This window comes from Theropithecus gelada, chromosome 1, assembly GCF_003255815.1.
Source record: "Theropithecus gelada isolate Dixy chromosome 1, Tgel_1.0, whole genome shotgun sequence".
Lineage (NCBI taxonomy): Eukaryota > Metazoa > Chordata > Mammalia > Primates > Cercopithecidae > Theropithecus > Theropithecus gelada.
Window position 1 is genome coordinate 38,858,628 of NC_037668.1, and position 17,335 is coordinate 38,875,962.

At 42.5% G+C, this 17,335-nt stretch overlaps 1 protein-coding gene across 3 annotated transcripts in view; it reads left to right on the forward strand.

Moving 5' to 3' along the window:
- Nucleotides 1–17,335, forward strand: part of UBE4B (ubiquitination factor E4B) — a 149,087-nt gene that overhangs the window by 82,470 nt on the left and 49,282 nt on the right. For all 3 annotated transcript variants that reach the window (XM_025389232.1, XM_025389240.1, XM_025389248.1), the window contains 8 exons: nt 265–365; nt 2,736–2,850; nt 7,868–7,951; nt 10,460–10,516; nt 11,583–11,699; nt 11,797–11,895; nt 13,286–13,399; nt 15,848–16,046. In XM_025389232.1, coding sequence (XP_025245017.1) covers nt 265–365; nt 2,736–2,850; nt 7,868–7,951; nt 10,460–10,516; nt 11,583–11,699; nt 11,797–11,895; nt 13,286–13,399; nt 15,848–16,046 — 886 coding nt within the window. The remainder of the gene's footprint in view (nt 1–264; nt 366–2,735; nt 2,851–7,867; nt 7,952–10,459; nt 10,517–11,582; nt 11,700–11,796; nt 11,896–13,285; nt 13,400–15,847; nt 16,047–17,335) is intronic.

Sequence of the window (17,335 nt, forward strand, 5' to 3'; positions counted from 1 at the left end):
AGACACCGCGCCTGGCCTCCAAGCTTCTTAAGTATAAATTTGATCACCTCAAACTTACACTTCTTTCTTCTCTGACATCAATTTCTGCAGAGGCAGTACACTTGGAAGGCACAGTTACTGTAGTTCGTTCACTAAGAATAAAGGAAGAGGAAAGCATACTGTTTACTGATGGTCCCTCCCTTTTAACTCTTGACTCTTGTTTTTAACAGTATGAAATTGTATTGTTTGTTTCTTGTTGTCCTCACTTCCACCTTTCCTTTTCAGATGTGCAGCCAGCCAGCAGTCAGCCAGCTTCTGAGCAACATCCGCTCACAGTGCATATCCCATACTGCTTTAGTACTACAAGGCTCCCTAACACAGCCCAGGTATGAAGACCCGTGACGTGCTTGACATTAGCTGGCAGAAGGCCCTAGCCATCAGTGGACATCAGGCTCTCCGGCCATTCTTGCACCACCTTGGATAACTCCCTTCCTCACCTGTAAAATGAAGATCCCTTTCCTTCTCTAAAATACCATGAAAATAAACGCTCCTTTTTTCCTCATCTTCTAAAGTAGTACAAAGCATATTTTAAAAAGAAATGAGTTATGTTTTAAGAATTCTGCCTGCTTTTTGAAATAGACCATTGTTGAAATATGTGGACAAGCAAGGCAGAAAATTAGTGACTGTACAGCAACTGCCTGAAGTTGGTGGTGGAAGTATTTGATAAATGTGTGGATCATCACCTTCCATGTATAACTGGTCAATTTCTGTTATTGAGTGATAAAGGATAGTAATGGATTAGATAGTTTAGGAATCAACCGAAGTGCTACATTGTTTCTGAGGATTCTATAAAGGTTGCAAATTTTTTGTTTTTATTTTGTTTTTAAAAATTTTTTTTCTTTGTCTCTCAGTCTTCTAAAGGTAGCAAGTTTTTAAAAAGGATGTATATTTCATTTCTTTTATATAAAAAAAATCTAAAGGAAAAAGTTTACATTTAAAAGTTTTGGCCAGGTGTGGTGACTCACGCCTGTAATCCCAGCACTTTGGGAGGCCAAGGCCGGCGGATCACCTGAGATCAGGAGTTTGAGACTGGCCTGGCCAACATGGCGAAATTCAGTCTCTACTAAAAATACAAAAACCTTAGCTGGGCATTGTGGTGCATGCCTGTAATCCCAGCTACCTGGGAGGCTGAGGCCAGAGAATCATTTGAACCCAGAAGGTGGAGGTTGCAGTAAGCCGAGATCGTGCTGCTGCACTGCAGCCTGAGTGATAGAGCAGAACTCTGTCTCAAAAATAAAAATTAAAAAAAAAAAAAAGAAATTAAAAGTTTACAGTCCAGGCTCACGCCTATAATCCTAGCACTTTGGGAGGCTGAGGCAGACAGATTGCCTGAGCTCAGGACTTCAGGACCGGCCTAGGCAACATGATGAAACCCTGTCTCTACTAAAAATACAAAAAATTATCTGGGCATGGTGGCATGCACCTGTAATCCCAACTACTGGGGAGGCTGAGGCATGAGAATCACTTGAACCTGGGAGGTGGAGGTTGCAGTGAGCCGAGATTATGCCACTTAACTCCAGCCTGGGTGACAGAGCAAGACTGTCTCAAAAAATAATAATAATAATAAATAAATAAAATAAAAGTTCACAAACATAACGTTACATTTTATTTATACTAGGTGTTCTTAATGTTATTTTGTATACCACAACCATATATTTTTGAAACTTTTCAAAAAGAGGGAAAATTGTATACATGTACCAAAACTTTAAAAAATGTTCCTTGATTAAAATTAATAAGTCCTCAGCCACTACTAATCTTTTTTTCCCCCAATTTAGGTGAGGCATAAAGAAGTAAAAGAAACATATAATGCGGCCAGGTGTGGGGGCTCATACCTGTAATCCCAGCACTTTGGGAGGCCGAGGCAGGTGGATCACCTGAGGTCAGGAGTTTGGGACGAACACAGTGAAACCCCTTCTCTACTAAAAATACAAAAATTAGCTGGGTGTGGTGGCGGGCACCTGTAGCAGCTACTCAGGAGGCTGAGGCAGGAGAATCGCTTGAACCTGGGAGGTGGAGGTTGCACTGAGCCGAGATCACGCCACTGCACTGCAGCCTGGGCAGCAGAGCGAGACTCTGTCTCTTAAAAAAAACAAACAACGATAACAACAAAACATATAATACTTATTTTTTATTTATTTATTTTTATTATTATTATTTTTTTAAGAGACAGGATCTCACTCTGTTGCCTAGACTGGAGTGCTCACTATAACCTCAAACTCCTGGGCTCAAGCAGTCCTCCTGCCTCAGCCTTCCAAGTAGCCAGGACTCCAGGCACACACCATCTTGTTCAGTTGATACTTTCATTTTTTGTAGAGACAGAGTCTTCCTATGTTGCCCAGACTGGTCTTCAACTCTGGGCCTCAAGTGATTCTCCCACCTCGGCCTCCCAAAGTGCTGGGATTGCAGGCATGAGCCACTGTGCCTGGCCATGCTTCCTTTTCTCAGTGCTTCATTTTTAAAGGGCTCTGTGTAGGAAAAGATGAATTCTTTGAAACTTCCCATAGTTTCTCATGAAAAAGACTAAAAAGTGATTACTATTGGTAAGAAGGGTTAGCTTTTGCCTGAAACTATTTTGCAGAATATGTGGGAGATGTGAAGTTTGACTTTTGACTGGGCAGTTGTTGCTGACATGACATTTCACGTGCCTCTGTAGTGAGTTGACTTCATCACCGTCCCTAATGTTCATGGGTCCACAGGTCCTTGCAGCAGCCGTCCTTCCTAGTGCCGTATATGCTGTGTAGGAATCTCCCATATGGCTTCATTCAGGAACTGGTGAGAACCACTCACCAGGATGAAGAAGTGTTCAAGCAGGTACGGTCGTATGAGTTTGCTCTTGCAAATTTTAGCCTGAGAGCCTCTATGCCGAGGCTAATTTCTGAATACACCATACGTTGAAAATTCTTGCCTGAATTCGCACATCCATGTGTTACTTGCTTAGAGAGAAGGCCTACCTAATATTCTTTTGAGGAAATCGGATTGACAGCTGCATTTTTCAATCATGTGCCCATTTCAACAAATCAGTCAAACATCTATCTTTTAAACAAGGTCTGCGCTAGATGCTTCGGGCAATATGAAAAAAATATATAAGGCCCCGTTCCTGATTTCAAGGAGCTTTTGAAACAAGAATACCCAGAGACAGCATAAGGCATGATGTGCATCTGCCAGATAAGTAGTGTCAAAAATTCATTCTCTCAGTTTGTAAGATTTATAACTTAGTGACCATATGAGCTCATTGGCAGCCTGCATGCCATACAGAATCTTTTTGTCTTCTTCCCACTAGGAAAGATGTCTCATATCTTCCTAATCGTTTCATTGGGTGTTTATACATTGTTTTGGTATCTCAGCGTGTAAAGCCAAGTGAAAATGCGGATATGTAGCGCTTAAAAATAAAGCTGTGTGCGTAGTCTTGAAGGTTTCTTCCGAGGTGAAACTTTGTCGTTAACATTACTGTTGGAAGGACCTGTTTGGGAAAAGAAGCCCTTTGCCTTAGCAGCTTTCACACAAGTTTTTTCCCTGATGAAAGGGTTTCTATCAAATTTTCTTACAGTTTGCTGTATCATCACTTCCTTTTTTGTGACTACAGAGAATAACAGAGGCAATAGCTATAATTGGTATGATTCCTTTCACTCTGTTTTATACCTTAGATTATTTATAACGGTTAATTTTAAAACCTTTGAATTCTTGAGAATTGTGTTTTCAGCAGGCTTCAAAATATTTGTAAAAGAAGCAGCCGGGATCCAAGAACAAAAATTCCACTTAGTGTTGTGTACTCTGTCTGGAATTCACTGACTGTTTATCTTAAATGATAATCTTACTGACTAATGGAAATATGAATGGCAGCATAGTGAGCTTTTCTTCTCTAGAAGGATAAGTGAACTCTAAGAAAAATAAATCACTGTCAACCGGGCACGGTGGCTCATGACTGTAATCCCAGCACTTTGGGAGGCTGAGGCGGGTGGATCGCCTGAGGTCAGGAGTTCGAGACCAGCCTGACCAATGTGGTGAAACCCTGTCCCTACTAAAAATGCAAAAATTAGCTGGGCATGGTGACAGGCTCCTATAATCCCAGCTACTTGGGAGGCTGAGGTGGGAGAATTGCTTGAACCCAGGAGACGAGCTTATAGTGAGCCGAGATTACGCCACTGCTTTCCAGCCTGGGCGACAGAGCAAGACTCTGTCTCAAAAAAAAAAAAAAAAAAAAAAAAAATTACTGTCTTGGAAGGTTTACGTGATGCACTACATTAGAGAGGTAATAGGTAGTAATTAGAATACTTTTCCTATTCAAGAAGATATCATTTGAGGAATCGAGTCGTTCTCTCTATATAAAATCAGCTCAGTGACCAGCTGACAGGGGTATATTGAGCCTACTTTATTCTAAACAGACTTACACAAGAGGAAATGACCTCTGTGTGTGTTTCGTTTGGTTGTTTCCTCATCACCAGCTTTGGGCAGAGAAGTCCCACATTTTTGAAATTTAGGTGAAATTCATATAACATCAAACCACCTTTTTTTTTTTCGAGACGGAGTTTTGCTCTTGTTGCCCAGGTTGGAGTGCAATGGCGCGATCTCGGCTCACCGCAACCTCCGCCTCCCGGGTTCAAGCGATTCTCCTGCCTCAGCCTCCTGAGTAGCTGGGATTACAGGCGCCCGCCACCACATCTGGCTAGTTTTTTGTATTTTTAGTAGAGGGGGGGTTTCACCATGTTGGCCAGACTGGTCTCGAATTCCTGATGTCAGGTGATCTGTCCACCTCAGCCTCCCAAAGTGCTGGGATTACAGGTGTGAGCCAGCACACCCGGTCTCAAACCACCATTTTGAAGTGTACAATTCAGTGACATTTACTACGTTCACAGTATTATATGACCACCACAGACTTGTTTATTTAATTAATTAATTAATTTTGAGGCAGAGTCTTTCTCTGTTACCCAGGCTGGAGTACAGCAGCACAGTTTCAGCTCACTGCAACCTCCGCCTCCTGGGTTCGAGTGATTCTCCTGCCTCAGCCTCCCAAGTAGCTGGGATTACAGGCGTATACCACCATGCCTGGCTAATTTTTTGTATTTTTAGTAGAGACGGGATTTTGTCATGTTGGCCAGGCTGGTCTTGAACTCTTGGCCTCAAGTGATCCACCCATCTTGGCCTCCCAAAGTGCTGGGATTACAAGTGTGAGCCACAGCGCCTGGCCCAGACCTGTTTATTTTTAATCCCAGATTTCTGCTGACTTTTCAGCGACTCAGTGTTGAATACTCTTTGTCTTTTCTTATGTGCTACCATGTGTTTTATCTAGAAAGGAAATAACTGGGATCGAGCTGTTGAACTGAAAAACAGCAACTTACCTTTTTGTCTTAAAAGAGTGGCAAATGTGAATTATTAAATCTTTGACTGAAATATCTACCTCCTTTTAATATTTGAGAAATATTCACAGATAAACAGCCGCTCGAATTTAGGACTGGAGGTGGACACTTTTTTTTTTTTTTGAGACGGAGTCTCGCTCTGTCACCCAGGCTGGAGTGCAGTGGCCGGATCTCAGCTCACTGCAAGCTTGGAGGTGGACACTTAACAGTATTTTAAAATCAGTGCTGAGAAGTATTCATTTGAAAATTAAAGAATTATTTATAATATCTGGGTCAGGCCAGGCATGGTGGCTCACGCCTGTAATCCTAGCACTTTGGGAGGCTGAGGCAGGTGGATCGCCTGAGCTCAGGAGTTCGAGACCAGGCTGATGCAACATGGCAAAACCCCGTCTCTACTCAAAATACAAAAAATTAGCCGGGCACAGTAGTGCATGCCTGTAGTCCCGGCTACTTGAGAGGCTAAGGCGGGAGAATCTCTTGAACCCGGGTGGTGGAGGCTACGTTTAGTCGAGATCATGCCACTGCACTCCAGCCTGTACAACAGAGTGAAACTGTCTGAAAAAAAAAAAAAGAAAAAGATTATGCATAGTAATATTTTGCCTATTGTATTTGTTTTTGTTTTTGTTTTTTTTTGAGACGGAGTCTCGCTCTGTTGCCCAGGCGGGAGTGCAGGGGCGCAATCTCGGCTCACTGCAAGCTCTGCCTCCCAGGTTCACGCCATTCTCCTGCCTCAGCCTCCCGAGTAGCTGGGACTACAGGCGCCTACCACCACGCTTGACTAATTTTTTTTTTTTTTTTGTATTTTTAGTAGAGACGGGGTTTCACCATGTTAGCCAGGATGGTCTCGATCTCCTGACCTCGTGATCCGCCCGCCTCGGCCTCCCAAAGCGCTGGGATTACAGGCGTGAGCCACCACGCCCAGCTATTTTGCCTATTGTAAATGAAGCCCTAATTGTACAAAAAGATAACTATACAAGAAAATATAATTATATTTTACTTGTAGCCTTCTTGAAAAAAATTTTGGAGATTTTTCAGGATGACCAATTATGAAGCTAATTTTTGGTGATTCTGGAACTTCTGTTTGTCTTTTCTTCTTGATTACAATGTTGGCATTCCCCAATGACACACCTGAGTGTTACTTCTCCATTTTTATCTGGCTTATGAGAGCGAGTTACTTCTACCCTGGTTGTTGGAATTACAAAAACCATAGTATGATCTCTTCCAGAGCTGTGTTGATATCTCACAACACTCCACAGACACTTTGTCATCCAGGGCACTTGTTTTTTGTACTGTGCTCTTTAAACTATTAAGGTGCTCAGAATCATGGAATGAAATCAGTACCAAAGGGAATTTTTCAAGTTTTCTGGTGGCTACATAGTATACTCCTATTACAACTTGTTGGCATTCAGATTGTCAGCTGCTGTTTACAACATTTTCTATTTAATGTTATTAGCCATGAATCCCAACTAGCTTACTAAATGTGTTGATCACTGAGTGCATTGTGAAATTTGAAGATGAGCTAGACTGAGTAAATCTTGCATGGTGTTACCCACTATTAATCCTAAATGTATAAAAGCAGATTTGAGTTCCTTTAAGTGCCAATAGCAGGTTAATGTATTAATTACACTATATGTGGAGGTAAGGCTTTCTAACTAAAGCTTTCTTTGTCAGTTTCAACCTTCACCAACTAGCTCTTTGCTCTAACTTAATTAAGTTTAATGTAATAATAATATTCGTTGTTGGCCTGTTTATCTTGTTTTCCTCAAAATAAATGGAGAAAGGCTTTTAAAAATTACTGATAGAGGGCCGGGTGTGGTAGCTCCCGCCTGTAATCCCAGCACTTTGGGAGGCTGAGGCGGGTGGATCACGAGGTCAGGAGTTCAAAACCAGCGTGGCCAACAAAGTGAAACCCTGTCTCTACTAAAAATGCAAAAATTAGGCGGGTGTGGTGGCAGGCACCTGTAATCCCAGCTGCTCAGGAGGCTGAGGCAGGAGAATCACTTGGAACCCCAGAGGCAGAGGTTGCAGTGAGCCGAGACTGCACCATTGCACTCCAGTCTGGGCAACAGAGCGAGACTCTGTCTCAAAAAAAAAAAGATAGATAGATAGATATAAGAACATATTAGTTGCCGAGATGTGCAGAATTTAATTGAGTAGAGCAACGACCCCTGGAGAGTCCTTCAACAGGCTCCAAATGTATAGGTTTTGTTGAATTACAGGAGTCCTATCAGAGTATCAGAGTTCACCAAGATCCTCTTACTTCTGGAGAATTCAGCTGTATTACTTTATGGTTAGCCTTGTCAAAGAACAGGTCAACACTCTGGCTGAATTCTAGACTTTTATATGCAAAAAAGCTTTTCCCTGGGGAAGGAATGAAATTGCCTGGACACTCAGTTGTAGCACCTTATTTGACATACTTCCCATTCTTAGATTCTCTTAAACTTATATTTCTGATTTTGTTTTTTTTCTTATAGATATTTATCCCCATTTTACAAGGCCTGGCTCTTGCTGCCAAAGAGTGCTCCCTCGATAGTGACTACTTTAAATACCCCCTCATGGTAAAAATTTGTTCTTTTTCTTTAACTCATTCAATAGATGTTTTTCTTTCAGATTATTTTGACATATACTTTTCTTTCAGGTCCATGAGATCAACCTTGTTTTCAAATTTAAAACATGAAATCACTGTGTTGGCCATGCAGAGTGTTTGGTGTGCAGTGAGATGCATCAGTGAAGACAGTTAGCAGCCTGGTACATCTTCCACCTATCCAAGTCCTAGACAGGAGTTAGTGATGCACTTATTACCATGTACTTTGTATAGCTTATGAAAAAGATAACTGTCTCCTAGCAATGAGCATACCATAGTTGGGATGAAATTTTGTTACTTAAAAACAAAAACTATTAAAAATGCAAATAAAAAAGGCAAAGCTGTACATACTAAGAAAATGAATACAATTTTATCTTTATGTGTTTACTTTGTGCAGAAACTCTTAGGGTAGCTCTCTTGTTCAACCCCCCCCCCCCCCCCCCGCCGTTTCCTAAGGTCATACACTTCATCTGCAGGCTTTACTTGGGAAGCAGAAATCTGCTTAGCTCTTTAAGGCACTTACAGCAGGCATACGTAGTGGACAGAAGCTTCAGCTAGATTCCCATGGGGAGTCTTGAATGTTGTAAAAATGCTGAAACTAGAATGAAAATTAGAAGCTCTTTTCTGTTCTGAATTCGCTTATTTGAAATTTTGAAAGAAAAATATTTTGAAGTATTACTGAATATTTTCATTGCAGAAGTATAAAGGAAAAAATATCAAAATGAAATTCACTTATTCTGTGTATAAATTAAGTCTTATGTAAATTGAGACCATGGTTGTTTTCTTACTGTATTTATTTCTTTTACTCATTCCACTGATTGGATTCCATTATACCATGAATTCATTACTGACGATCTGTTCTGTGCTAGACACTGGGGATACAGCAGCTAGGAAGACAAGGTCCCTCTCCTCAAGACACTTATAATCTGTGAAAATAAGAGCTACAGCACAACAGTTGAACAGATACTGTGATAAATGTTAAAACAGAGCTGTGCACAAAGGGTGCATTTATCTATTTAAAAAATTCAAACCTATCATGACACTAAAATGCTACAAGAATGCTGGGAAATTAGAAGGTGAAACCAGAATTCCTACTTTAAAAAATAATTTTAAGTGGATTTATGCCAGAGCTCTTTCCATTGTACGTGTTGTTAGGGCTCCTGATAAAATTCTTTGAATCTTTATGTGTTGTTCTGCCTTAGGCAGGTAAAAGGAAGTGAAATAATCTGATTGTTTGAGTTCAGTGATGAAATGTTTTAGTGAACACTAATTATCACTGTATTATGTAGATGTTCCTTCATGGGATTGTTGGCTTTTGGGTTGTGGTGTGAATTAGCTTGATGTTTCAGTGAGGAGCTTTTAGCATCTGATATCAACAAAATGTCCTTTTGGTCAAAAGACAGAGGCCTCCATTGTGGTAGACAATGATTTCATTTTGTGCCATTATTGATGCTTGTATAATAATGAGGGTGCAGTGAGTGAGAGGGTACAATAATGAGAGGCAGGAAGAGGAAGACTGTTGAAGCTAAAATCAGAAATAATTGTGATCATTCTCTAGGTCAGTGGATGCTGCTGTGCCATACCTTGGAATCAGCTGGGGATCTTTAAAGGTGTTTCTGCCTGGCTCCCCGCCTCAGACCTCGTGATTTAATTCACCAGCGGTGTGGCATGGCATTGGGGTTTCCAAAGGCTTCCCATGTGATCCTAATATGCAGCCAGGTTCGTGAACTCCTGCCCTAGGCAGTGAGAATGCTTCCTTCTGAGTCGGCTGCCTGAACCTCAGAGGCATCTCAACGTTGTGTCAGTGCCTAAATGGACTCTTCAGCTCATGTAGCAACTTCCAGAGCTGTGTCCGAATCACAGAGGAAATTAACTGTTTAAAATAACGTTTGATTGAGTTACCGTGGGTCTGTTAAATTATGTTTATGTCCCTAAAAAGTGTTTTTCATAGTTCTCTAATGTTAGGATGGTTGGAGCTCTGAAGGAAAGTGTTGGAATTCTTAAAAGTACTAGACATCTTGAAACCAAGTTATGCTTTTAAATATGTTTTGAATTTGATAGCTTACTAAATTGTAATTATTTATAGTCATGTTTAACACTGGCAAGAGGAGCCATCTAAAGTTTATGAAATAAATATTTTTGACATGGAAAGATATGAAGTGGAAAAACTTTTTTTTGTATAAACATATATAGATAGATACAGTACACAAAAATATATCTGGAAAACTGTTGCTCAAAATATCAATAGAGGTTATCTTTGAGGGTAAAGCTTGAGTAATTTTGAGTTTCATTTTATATTTCTGTTTTATTTCCAGTTTTTCACATTGCATGTGTATTAGTTTATTAATCAGAAAAAGTAGTAAAGCTGCTGCCATTTTAGAGGGAATGCATTTATAGCAGCAGTTAAAGCTGCTTCTTGATGCTACAAATGACAGTCAGTTTAAGATGAAATGCATTTAAATGACTCTGATCTTATTTCTAGGCACTAGGTGAGCTCTGTGAAACCAAGTTTGGAAAGACACACCCTGTGTGCAATTTGGTAAGCACTCACCTGATGGGCTTGCACGTTTTCAGTGAATATATCGTAACCCAGAAGGCATTCCTCCAGTGAGATGACCTGGAAAACTTCTCTTGAAGGACATTTAGGTGTAGGCGGAGGTAACGTGTCTGGGAGGCTCTCAACTGTTACATTGTTGTTAGACACGTTATTTCCTGCATTACAGTGTTCGTTTCTATGATTTTTTTCCCGTTTTTTCCCCCAAGAATCTTGCTCTATCACCCTGGCTGGATGGAGTGCAATGGTGCGATCTTGGCCCACTGCAGCCTCCGCCTCCTGGGTTCGAGTGAGTCTCGTGCCTCAGCCTCCCAAGTAGTTGGGAATACAGGCACGCATCACCATGCCAGGCTAATTTTTTTGTATTTTTAGTAGAGATGGGGTTTTACCATGTTGGCCAGGCTGGTCTCGAACTACTGACCTCAGGTGATCCCCCCTGCCTTGGCCTCCCAAATTATTGGGTTACAAGCGTGAGCCACTGCACGGGGCTTGTTTTTTTTCCTTGACAAATATTGTACAACTAAACTAACAAGTGCTATGGAAAAGTTATTTGAGTCCTTTGGTAGTATAAGTAAGAAGAGTTCATTTGAACTTCATCAAATAGTATCCTGCAACTTTAAAATTCTTTTTTTTTTTTTTTTTGGAGACAGAGTCTCACTGTCACCCGGGCTGGAGTAGTGCAGTGGCGCAATCTTAGCTCACTGCAACCTCTGCCTCCTGGGTTCAAGCAATTCTCTTGCCTTAGCCTCCTTAGTAGCTGGGATTACAGGTGCACACCACCATGCCCCGCTAATTTTTGTATTTTTAGTAGAGACGAGGTTTCTCCATATTGGCCAGGGTTGTCTCGGACTCCTGACCTCAGGTGACCCACTCCCACTCTCATTGGCCTCCCAAAGTGCTGGGATTACAGGCGTGAGCCGCCGTGCCTGGCTGAAACATAAAAGTTTTAATAATATCTTGTGAAAATATAGAGGAGCTGGAGGGTTTTCATTACATTTTTACTTCATCGGCCTGTTGAGTGCCTGACTGGCCTCTTCCATCTTCTGCCTAGGTTGCTTCTTTGCCGTTGTGGTTGCCGAAATCCTTAAGTCCTGGCTGTGGGCGGGAGCTGCAGAGACTCTCTTACTTGGGGGCTTTCTTCAGCTTCTCAGTCTTTGCAGAAGATGATGTAAGTATAGTGGCTACTTGCACTTTGCCGCCCTTCTATTCAGATTCTTTCCCAAATGTACATTATATGTTGATTGCATTTTTCCTTCTCTTTCCAGGTTAAAGTGGTTGAAAAATACTTCTCAGGGCCTGCCATTACCCTGGAAAACACTCGTGTGGTTAGCCAATCATTGCAGCATTACTTAGAGCTCGGAAGGGTAAGCGTTCAGAAAACAAACCCAGAGGAAGTAGCAAAGATGAACTCCAGATAGGGAGCTTTTATTTTGTAGACTGGACGATGCCCAGTAGACAAACGGCTAACAAAAGCCAATTCAATCTTACATAAAAAAGATAAACTATAAGTAAGTAACCTGTGTCTTGAATAACAGGTTGTAACAACAGCAGTATGCTGCCTTTGTATGTAGCGTCACAGGGAGCTGGTCCTAAGCTTAGTGGCCCGACTCCTTCTCCAGCTGGCCCTTAGGCATTTACAGTGTGAGGGTGAGCAAGAGTTGTTAGTTTGCACACACCTTCACTGACTTGCTTATCCCAAATCCTGATTAATATGTCTTCAGTTCTCAAACTTAAAGGCAGAGAAGGGCCAGGTGTGATGGCTCACACCTGTAATCCCAACACTTTGGGAGGCTGAGGTGGGTGGATCACCTGAGGTCAGGAGTTTGAGACCAGCCTGGCCAACATGACGAAACCCGTCTCTACTAACAATACAAAAATTAGCCAGGTGTGGCAGCACGTGCCTGTAATCCCAGCTACCCAGCTACTCGGGAGGCTGAGGCACAATGATCACTTGAACCCAGGAGGTGGGGGTTGCAGTGAGCCGAGATCACGCCACTGCGTATCAGCCTGGGCGACAGAGCAAGACTCCATCTCAAAAAAAGAAAAAAGGCAAAGAAGTTACAGGCTTGAGTATCTAAGGTAATTTTGATCATGGGAAGGAAGTAACAAAGGCTATTTTATTAAAACTCTAACTGCTGGCTGGGTTCGTGGGCTCACACCTATAAGCCCAACACTTTGGGAGGCTGAGGTGGGCGGATCTCGAGGTCAGGAGGTAGAGACCATCATGGCCAACATGGTGAACTTCGTCACTACTAAAAATACAAAAATTGACCGAGGTAGGTGGATCACGAGGTCAGCAGTTCAAGACCAGCCTTACCAACATGGTGAAACCCCATCTCTACTAAAATACAAAAAAAAAAATTAGCTGGGCATGGTGACAGGCGCCTGTAATCCCAACAACTTGGGAGGCTGAGGCAGGAGAATCGCTGAAACCGGAAGGCGGAGGTTGCAGTGAGCCGAGATTGCACCACTGCACCCCAGCCTGGCAACAGAGCTAGACTCTGTCTCAAAAAAAAAAAAAAGAAAACTGTAACTGCCTACCTCCCCCACTCCATATTCTGCTTTCATGCTGATTACCTTGACATAGTTGAATATGGATATTTCTTATATTCTTCTTTCACTCAGGATTGTCTGAAATGAGTAGAAGTGGGAGAGGAGAGAACGTGGGAAGTAGGCTAGCTGTTCATGAAGTCAAAAAGGAATCGTGTGCAAAATAGTTTTAATTTGTTTCTTCTTTTTAAAAATAAATTTCAGCAAGAGCTTTTTAAGATTCTGCATAGTATTTTGTTAAATGGCGAAACCCGTGAGGCTGCTCTCAGTTACATGGCGGCTGTCGTCAATGCCAATATGAAGAAAGCACAGATGCAGGTAGGATTCCTACACACTGCTTTTCACTGTTCGTCAAATTCATTCATCTGACCCAGATTTAGTCAGCACCTACCAGGCACTGTTCTAGGAATGGGGGTACAGTATTGAACAAGGTAGACAAGCTTCCTGCTTTTGTGGAGCCCGTGTTCCACAGAGTAAACAAGTACACATATAAATACATGATTTTAGACAGTTGTATAATCAATGAAGAAAACAGAGAAAAGTAAATGACATGAGAAGAACTTAGTTACCAGAAGGAAGGTCTGAAGGTGATTTGTGATTGGGTGGCAGGAAAGGCCTCCCTGAGGAGGTGAGGTTTGTTTCATAGGAAGGAGCCAGCGGTTGTAGTGGCTGAGAAAAGAGCTGTCCAAGGTGGAAACAAAGCAGCTTTGGTACAAGCCCAGCATGCAGGCTTTTGTGACTGGAGAAGAGTGAACAGGAGGGAATGACAGGTCCTGGAGTTAGTGGGTAGGCAGGGCTCCATCGGGTTGGGTTTACATGATCAGAACTGTCATGGGAGGGTTCTTAGCAGGGAAATCACAAAAGCTGCATGTAGATGGACCAAAGCGGAAGGGGGCAGCCAGGAACAGACCCAAGGAGGCAGCTGCAAGGGCGTGAGTGCTTCAGTCCAGATGAGACAGGCCAGTGGCTGTGGCTGCTTTGCCAGAGGAGAAAAGGACATCCTTCCTTGATTAGTAATAAATAACGAATGAATGACGTGACGTGTATACTCAGAAGCAAAAAACGCAGAGAGAAGAGCATAGATCTGGTGGTTTCTGATCGTGGTTCCACCGTGTACTAACTGCAGGACCTTAGACAGTTACTCCTCTGTGCCTCCGTTTCCTCATCTGCTAAGTGGGGGTACTACTAGTACTGGGTTTATTATATATAAAGCTGTTAGGATGGTGCCCGGTACACAGTGATCACTCAACCAGTATTAACTATCATTCTTATCATTGTTGTATTATTATTTTTTTCTTAACAGAAGTAATCAAGTTACATTGTTATATTGTTAATGCAAGAGTGTGCTGATGCTGTCACCTAGAGAAACAATGTCACATGATAACAAGTGGAACTACTTGTTTTGATGCTCTTGAGGGAAATAAAGAGGAGAAAGAGGCCAGGCATGGTGGCTCAGGCCTGTAATCTCAGCACTTGGGAGGCTGAGGTGGGAGGATTGCTTGAGCCCAGTCATTTGAGACCAGCCCTGGCAACATAATGAGACCCCATCTCTACAAAAAATACAGAAATTATCTGGGCATGGTGGCTGGCGCATACCCACAGTTTCAGCTACTTGGGAGGCTGAGGCGAGAGGATCACTTGAGCCAAGGAGGTCGAGATCAGCCTGGGCAACATAGGGAGACCCTGTCTCTACAAAAAAATAAAAAATTTAGCTCAGTGTAGTGGCATATACCTGTAGACCCAGTTATTCAGGAGGCTAAAGTGGGAAGATTGCTTAAGCCCAGGAGGTTGAGGCTGTAGTGAGCTATGTTTGCACCACTGTACTACAGCCCAGGCAACAGAGTAAAACCCTATCTCAAAAAAAAAAAAAGAAAGAAATATTTATTGTGTTTCTACTTACTAATTTTGAGGCTCAGGCAAATCACTTCAGGGTCTCTGAGTCTTTATTTCCTCCTGTATAAAATGTTAACAGCAGTATTACTGACCTGTAAGAATTATTGTGATGGTTCAGTAAAAGAATGTAGAAAATGGCTGGGCGTGGTGGCTCACGCCTGTAATCGAGCACTTTGGGAGGCCGAGGCAGGTGGATCACCTGAGGTCAGGAGTTTGAGACCAGCCTGGCTGACATGGTGAAACCCCGTCTCTACTAAAAATACAAAAAATCAGCTGGGCATGGTGGCGGGTACCTGTAATCCCAGCTTCTGGGGAGGCTGAGGTAGGAGAATCGCTTAAACCTGGAAGTGGGGATTGCGCCACTGCATTCTAGCCTGGGCAACAAGAGCAGAACTCCGTCTCAAAAAAATAAAAAATAAAAAGAAATGTATAAAATGCCTCTTGCATAAATAATAATTATATAATAGGTGGTATTCAACAAGTAGCACCTGCTAATACAGAATTAATGGAATGACAGTGGTGATGATATGTATGTCTTCTCATTGACTTTAGGATACAGTTATGCTTGAAAGTTCAGTCTGCTTTCTTATAAAGGCCAAAATTTCTATTCATGTTGTTATTTTAAATACTTTTTCTTGGCTGGACACAGTGGCTCACCCCTGTAATCCCAGCACTTGGGAGGCCGAGGTAGGCGGATCACTTTAGGTCCCAGCTACTTGGGAGGCTGAAGTGGGAGGATTGCTTGAGCCTGGGAGGCAGAGGTTACAGCCAAAATCACACCCCTTCACTACAGCCTGGGCAACAGAGTGAGACCCCATCTCAAAAATATTTTTTTTAATGTTTAAAAATACTTTTTCTTTTCATCTTTCACAGACAGATGATAGATTGGTATCTACAGATGGATTTATGCTGAATTTCCTTTGGGTACTGCAGCAGCTAAGTACAAAAATCAAGTTAGAAACAGTTGATCCCACGTATATTTTTCACCCAAGATGTCGGATTACTCTTCCAAATGATGAGACGCGTGTGAATGCCACGATGGAAGATGTGAATGACTGGCTGACTGAACTCTGTGAGTACTGTGTTCACGACTCGGTCATTAAAACACTGCTAGTGTTTTATCTTACCTACGTGCTAGTAATTCCTCACAGATTGTTACCACCTCACCATAAAATGAACTTATGAGATAGAGAAACATAATAAAAATTAATATAGTTGGCCGGGCGTGGTGGCTCATACCTATAATCCCAGCACTTTGGGAGGCCGAGGCAGGCAGATCACAAGGTCAGGAGTTCAAGACCAGCCTGACCAACATGGTGAAACCCCGTCTTTACTAAAAATACCAAAGTTAGCTGGGCATGGTGGTGCGCGCCTGTAATCCGAGCACTTTGGGAGGCTGAGGCGGGCAGATCACGAGGTCCGGAGTTCATGACCAGCCTGACCACCATGGTGAAACCATGTCTCTACTAAAGATACAAAAATTAGGAGGTATGGTGGTATGCTCCTGTAATCCCAGCTACTCAGGAGGCTGAGGCAGGAGAATCGTTTGAACCTAGGAGGCGGAGGTTGCAGTGAGCCGCAATCATGCCACTGTGCTCCAGCCTGGGCAACAGAGTGAGACTCTGTCTCAAAAAAAAAAAAAAAAAAAAACAGGCGAGGCACGGTGGCTCATGCCTGTAATCCCAGCACTTTGGGGAGGCCGAGGTGGGCGGATCATGAGGTCAGGAGATCGAGACCATCCTGGCTAACATGGTGAAACCCCATCTCTACTAAAAATATTTAAAAAAAAATTAGCCAGGCATGGTGGCGGGTGCCTGTAGTCCCAGCTACTCGGGAGGCTGAGGCAGGAGAATGGTGTGAACCTGGGAGGCGGAGCTTGCAGTGAGCTGAGATTGCACCACTGCACTCCAGCCTGGGCAACAAAGCGATACTCAGTCTCAAAATAAATAAATAAATAAAAAATAAATAAGAAGGAAAAAAAGAACCCTAGAATAATAGTCTTGTCTTCCTAGAGGATGAAGCCCTAAATGTCAAGGCCTCGAAGTGCCTGGCATGTAGGGGATGCTGGCTAAGTGCTTGCTATTATTATTGCTATTTGCCGTTATTACATGAGCTGATAGAAATGGTTGCCTAAACTGGAGAGCCTAAGAAAAATGCTAATAAAAATGAGTTGGATTTGAGGAAGAATCTTTNTGAGGTCAGGAGATCGAGACCATCCTGGCTAACATGGTGAAACCCCATCTCTACTAAAAATATTTAAAAAAAAATTAGCCAGGCATGGTGGCGGGTGCCTGTAGTCCCAGCTACTCGGGAGGCTGAGGCAGGAGAATGGCGTGAACCTGGGAGGCGGAGCTTGCAGTG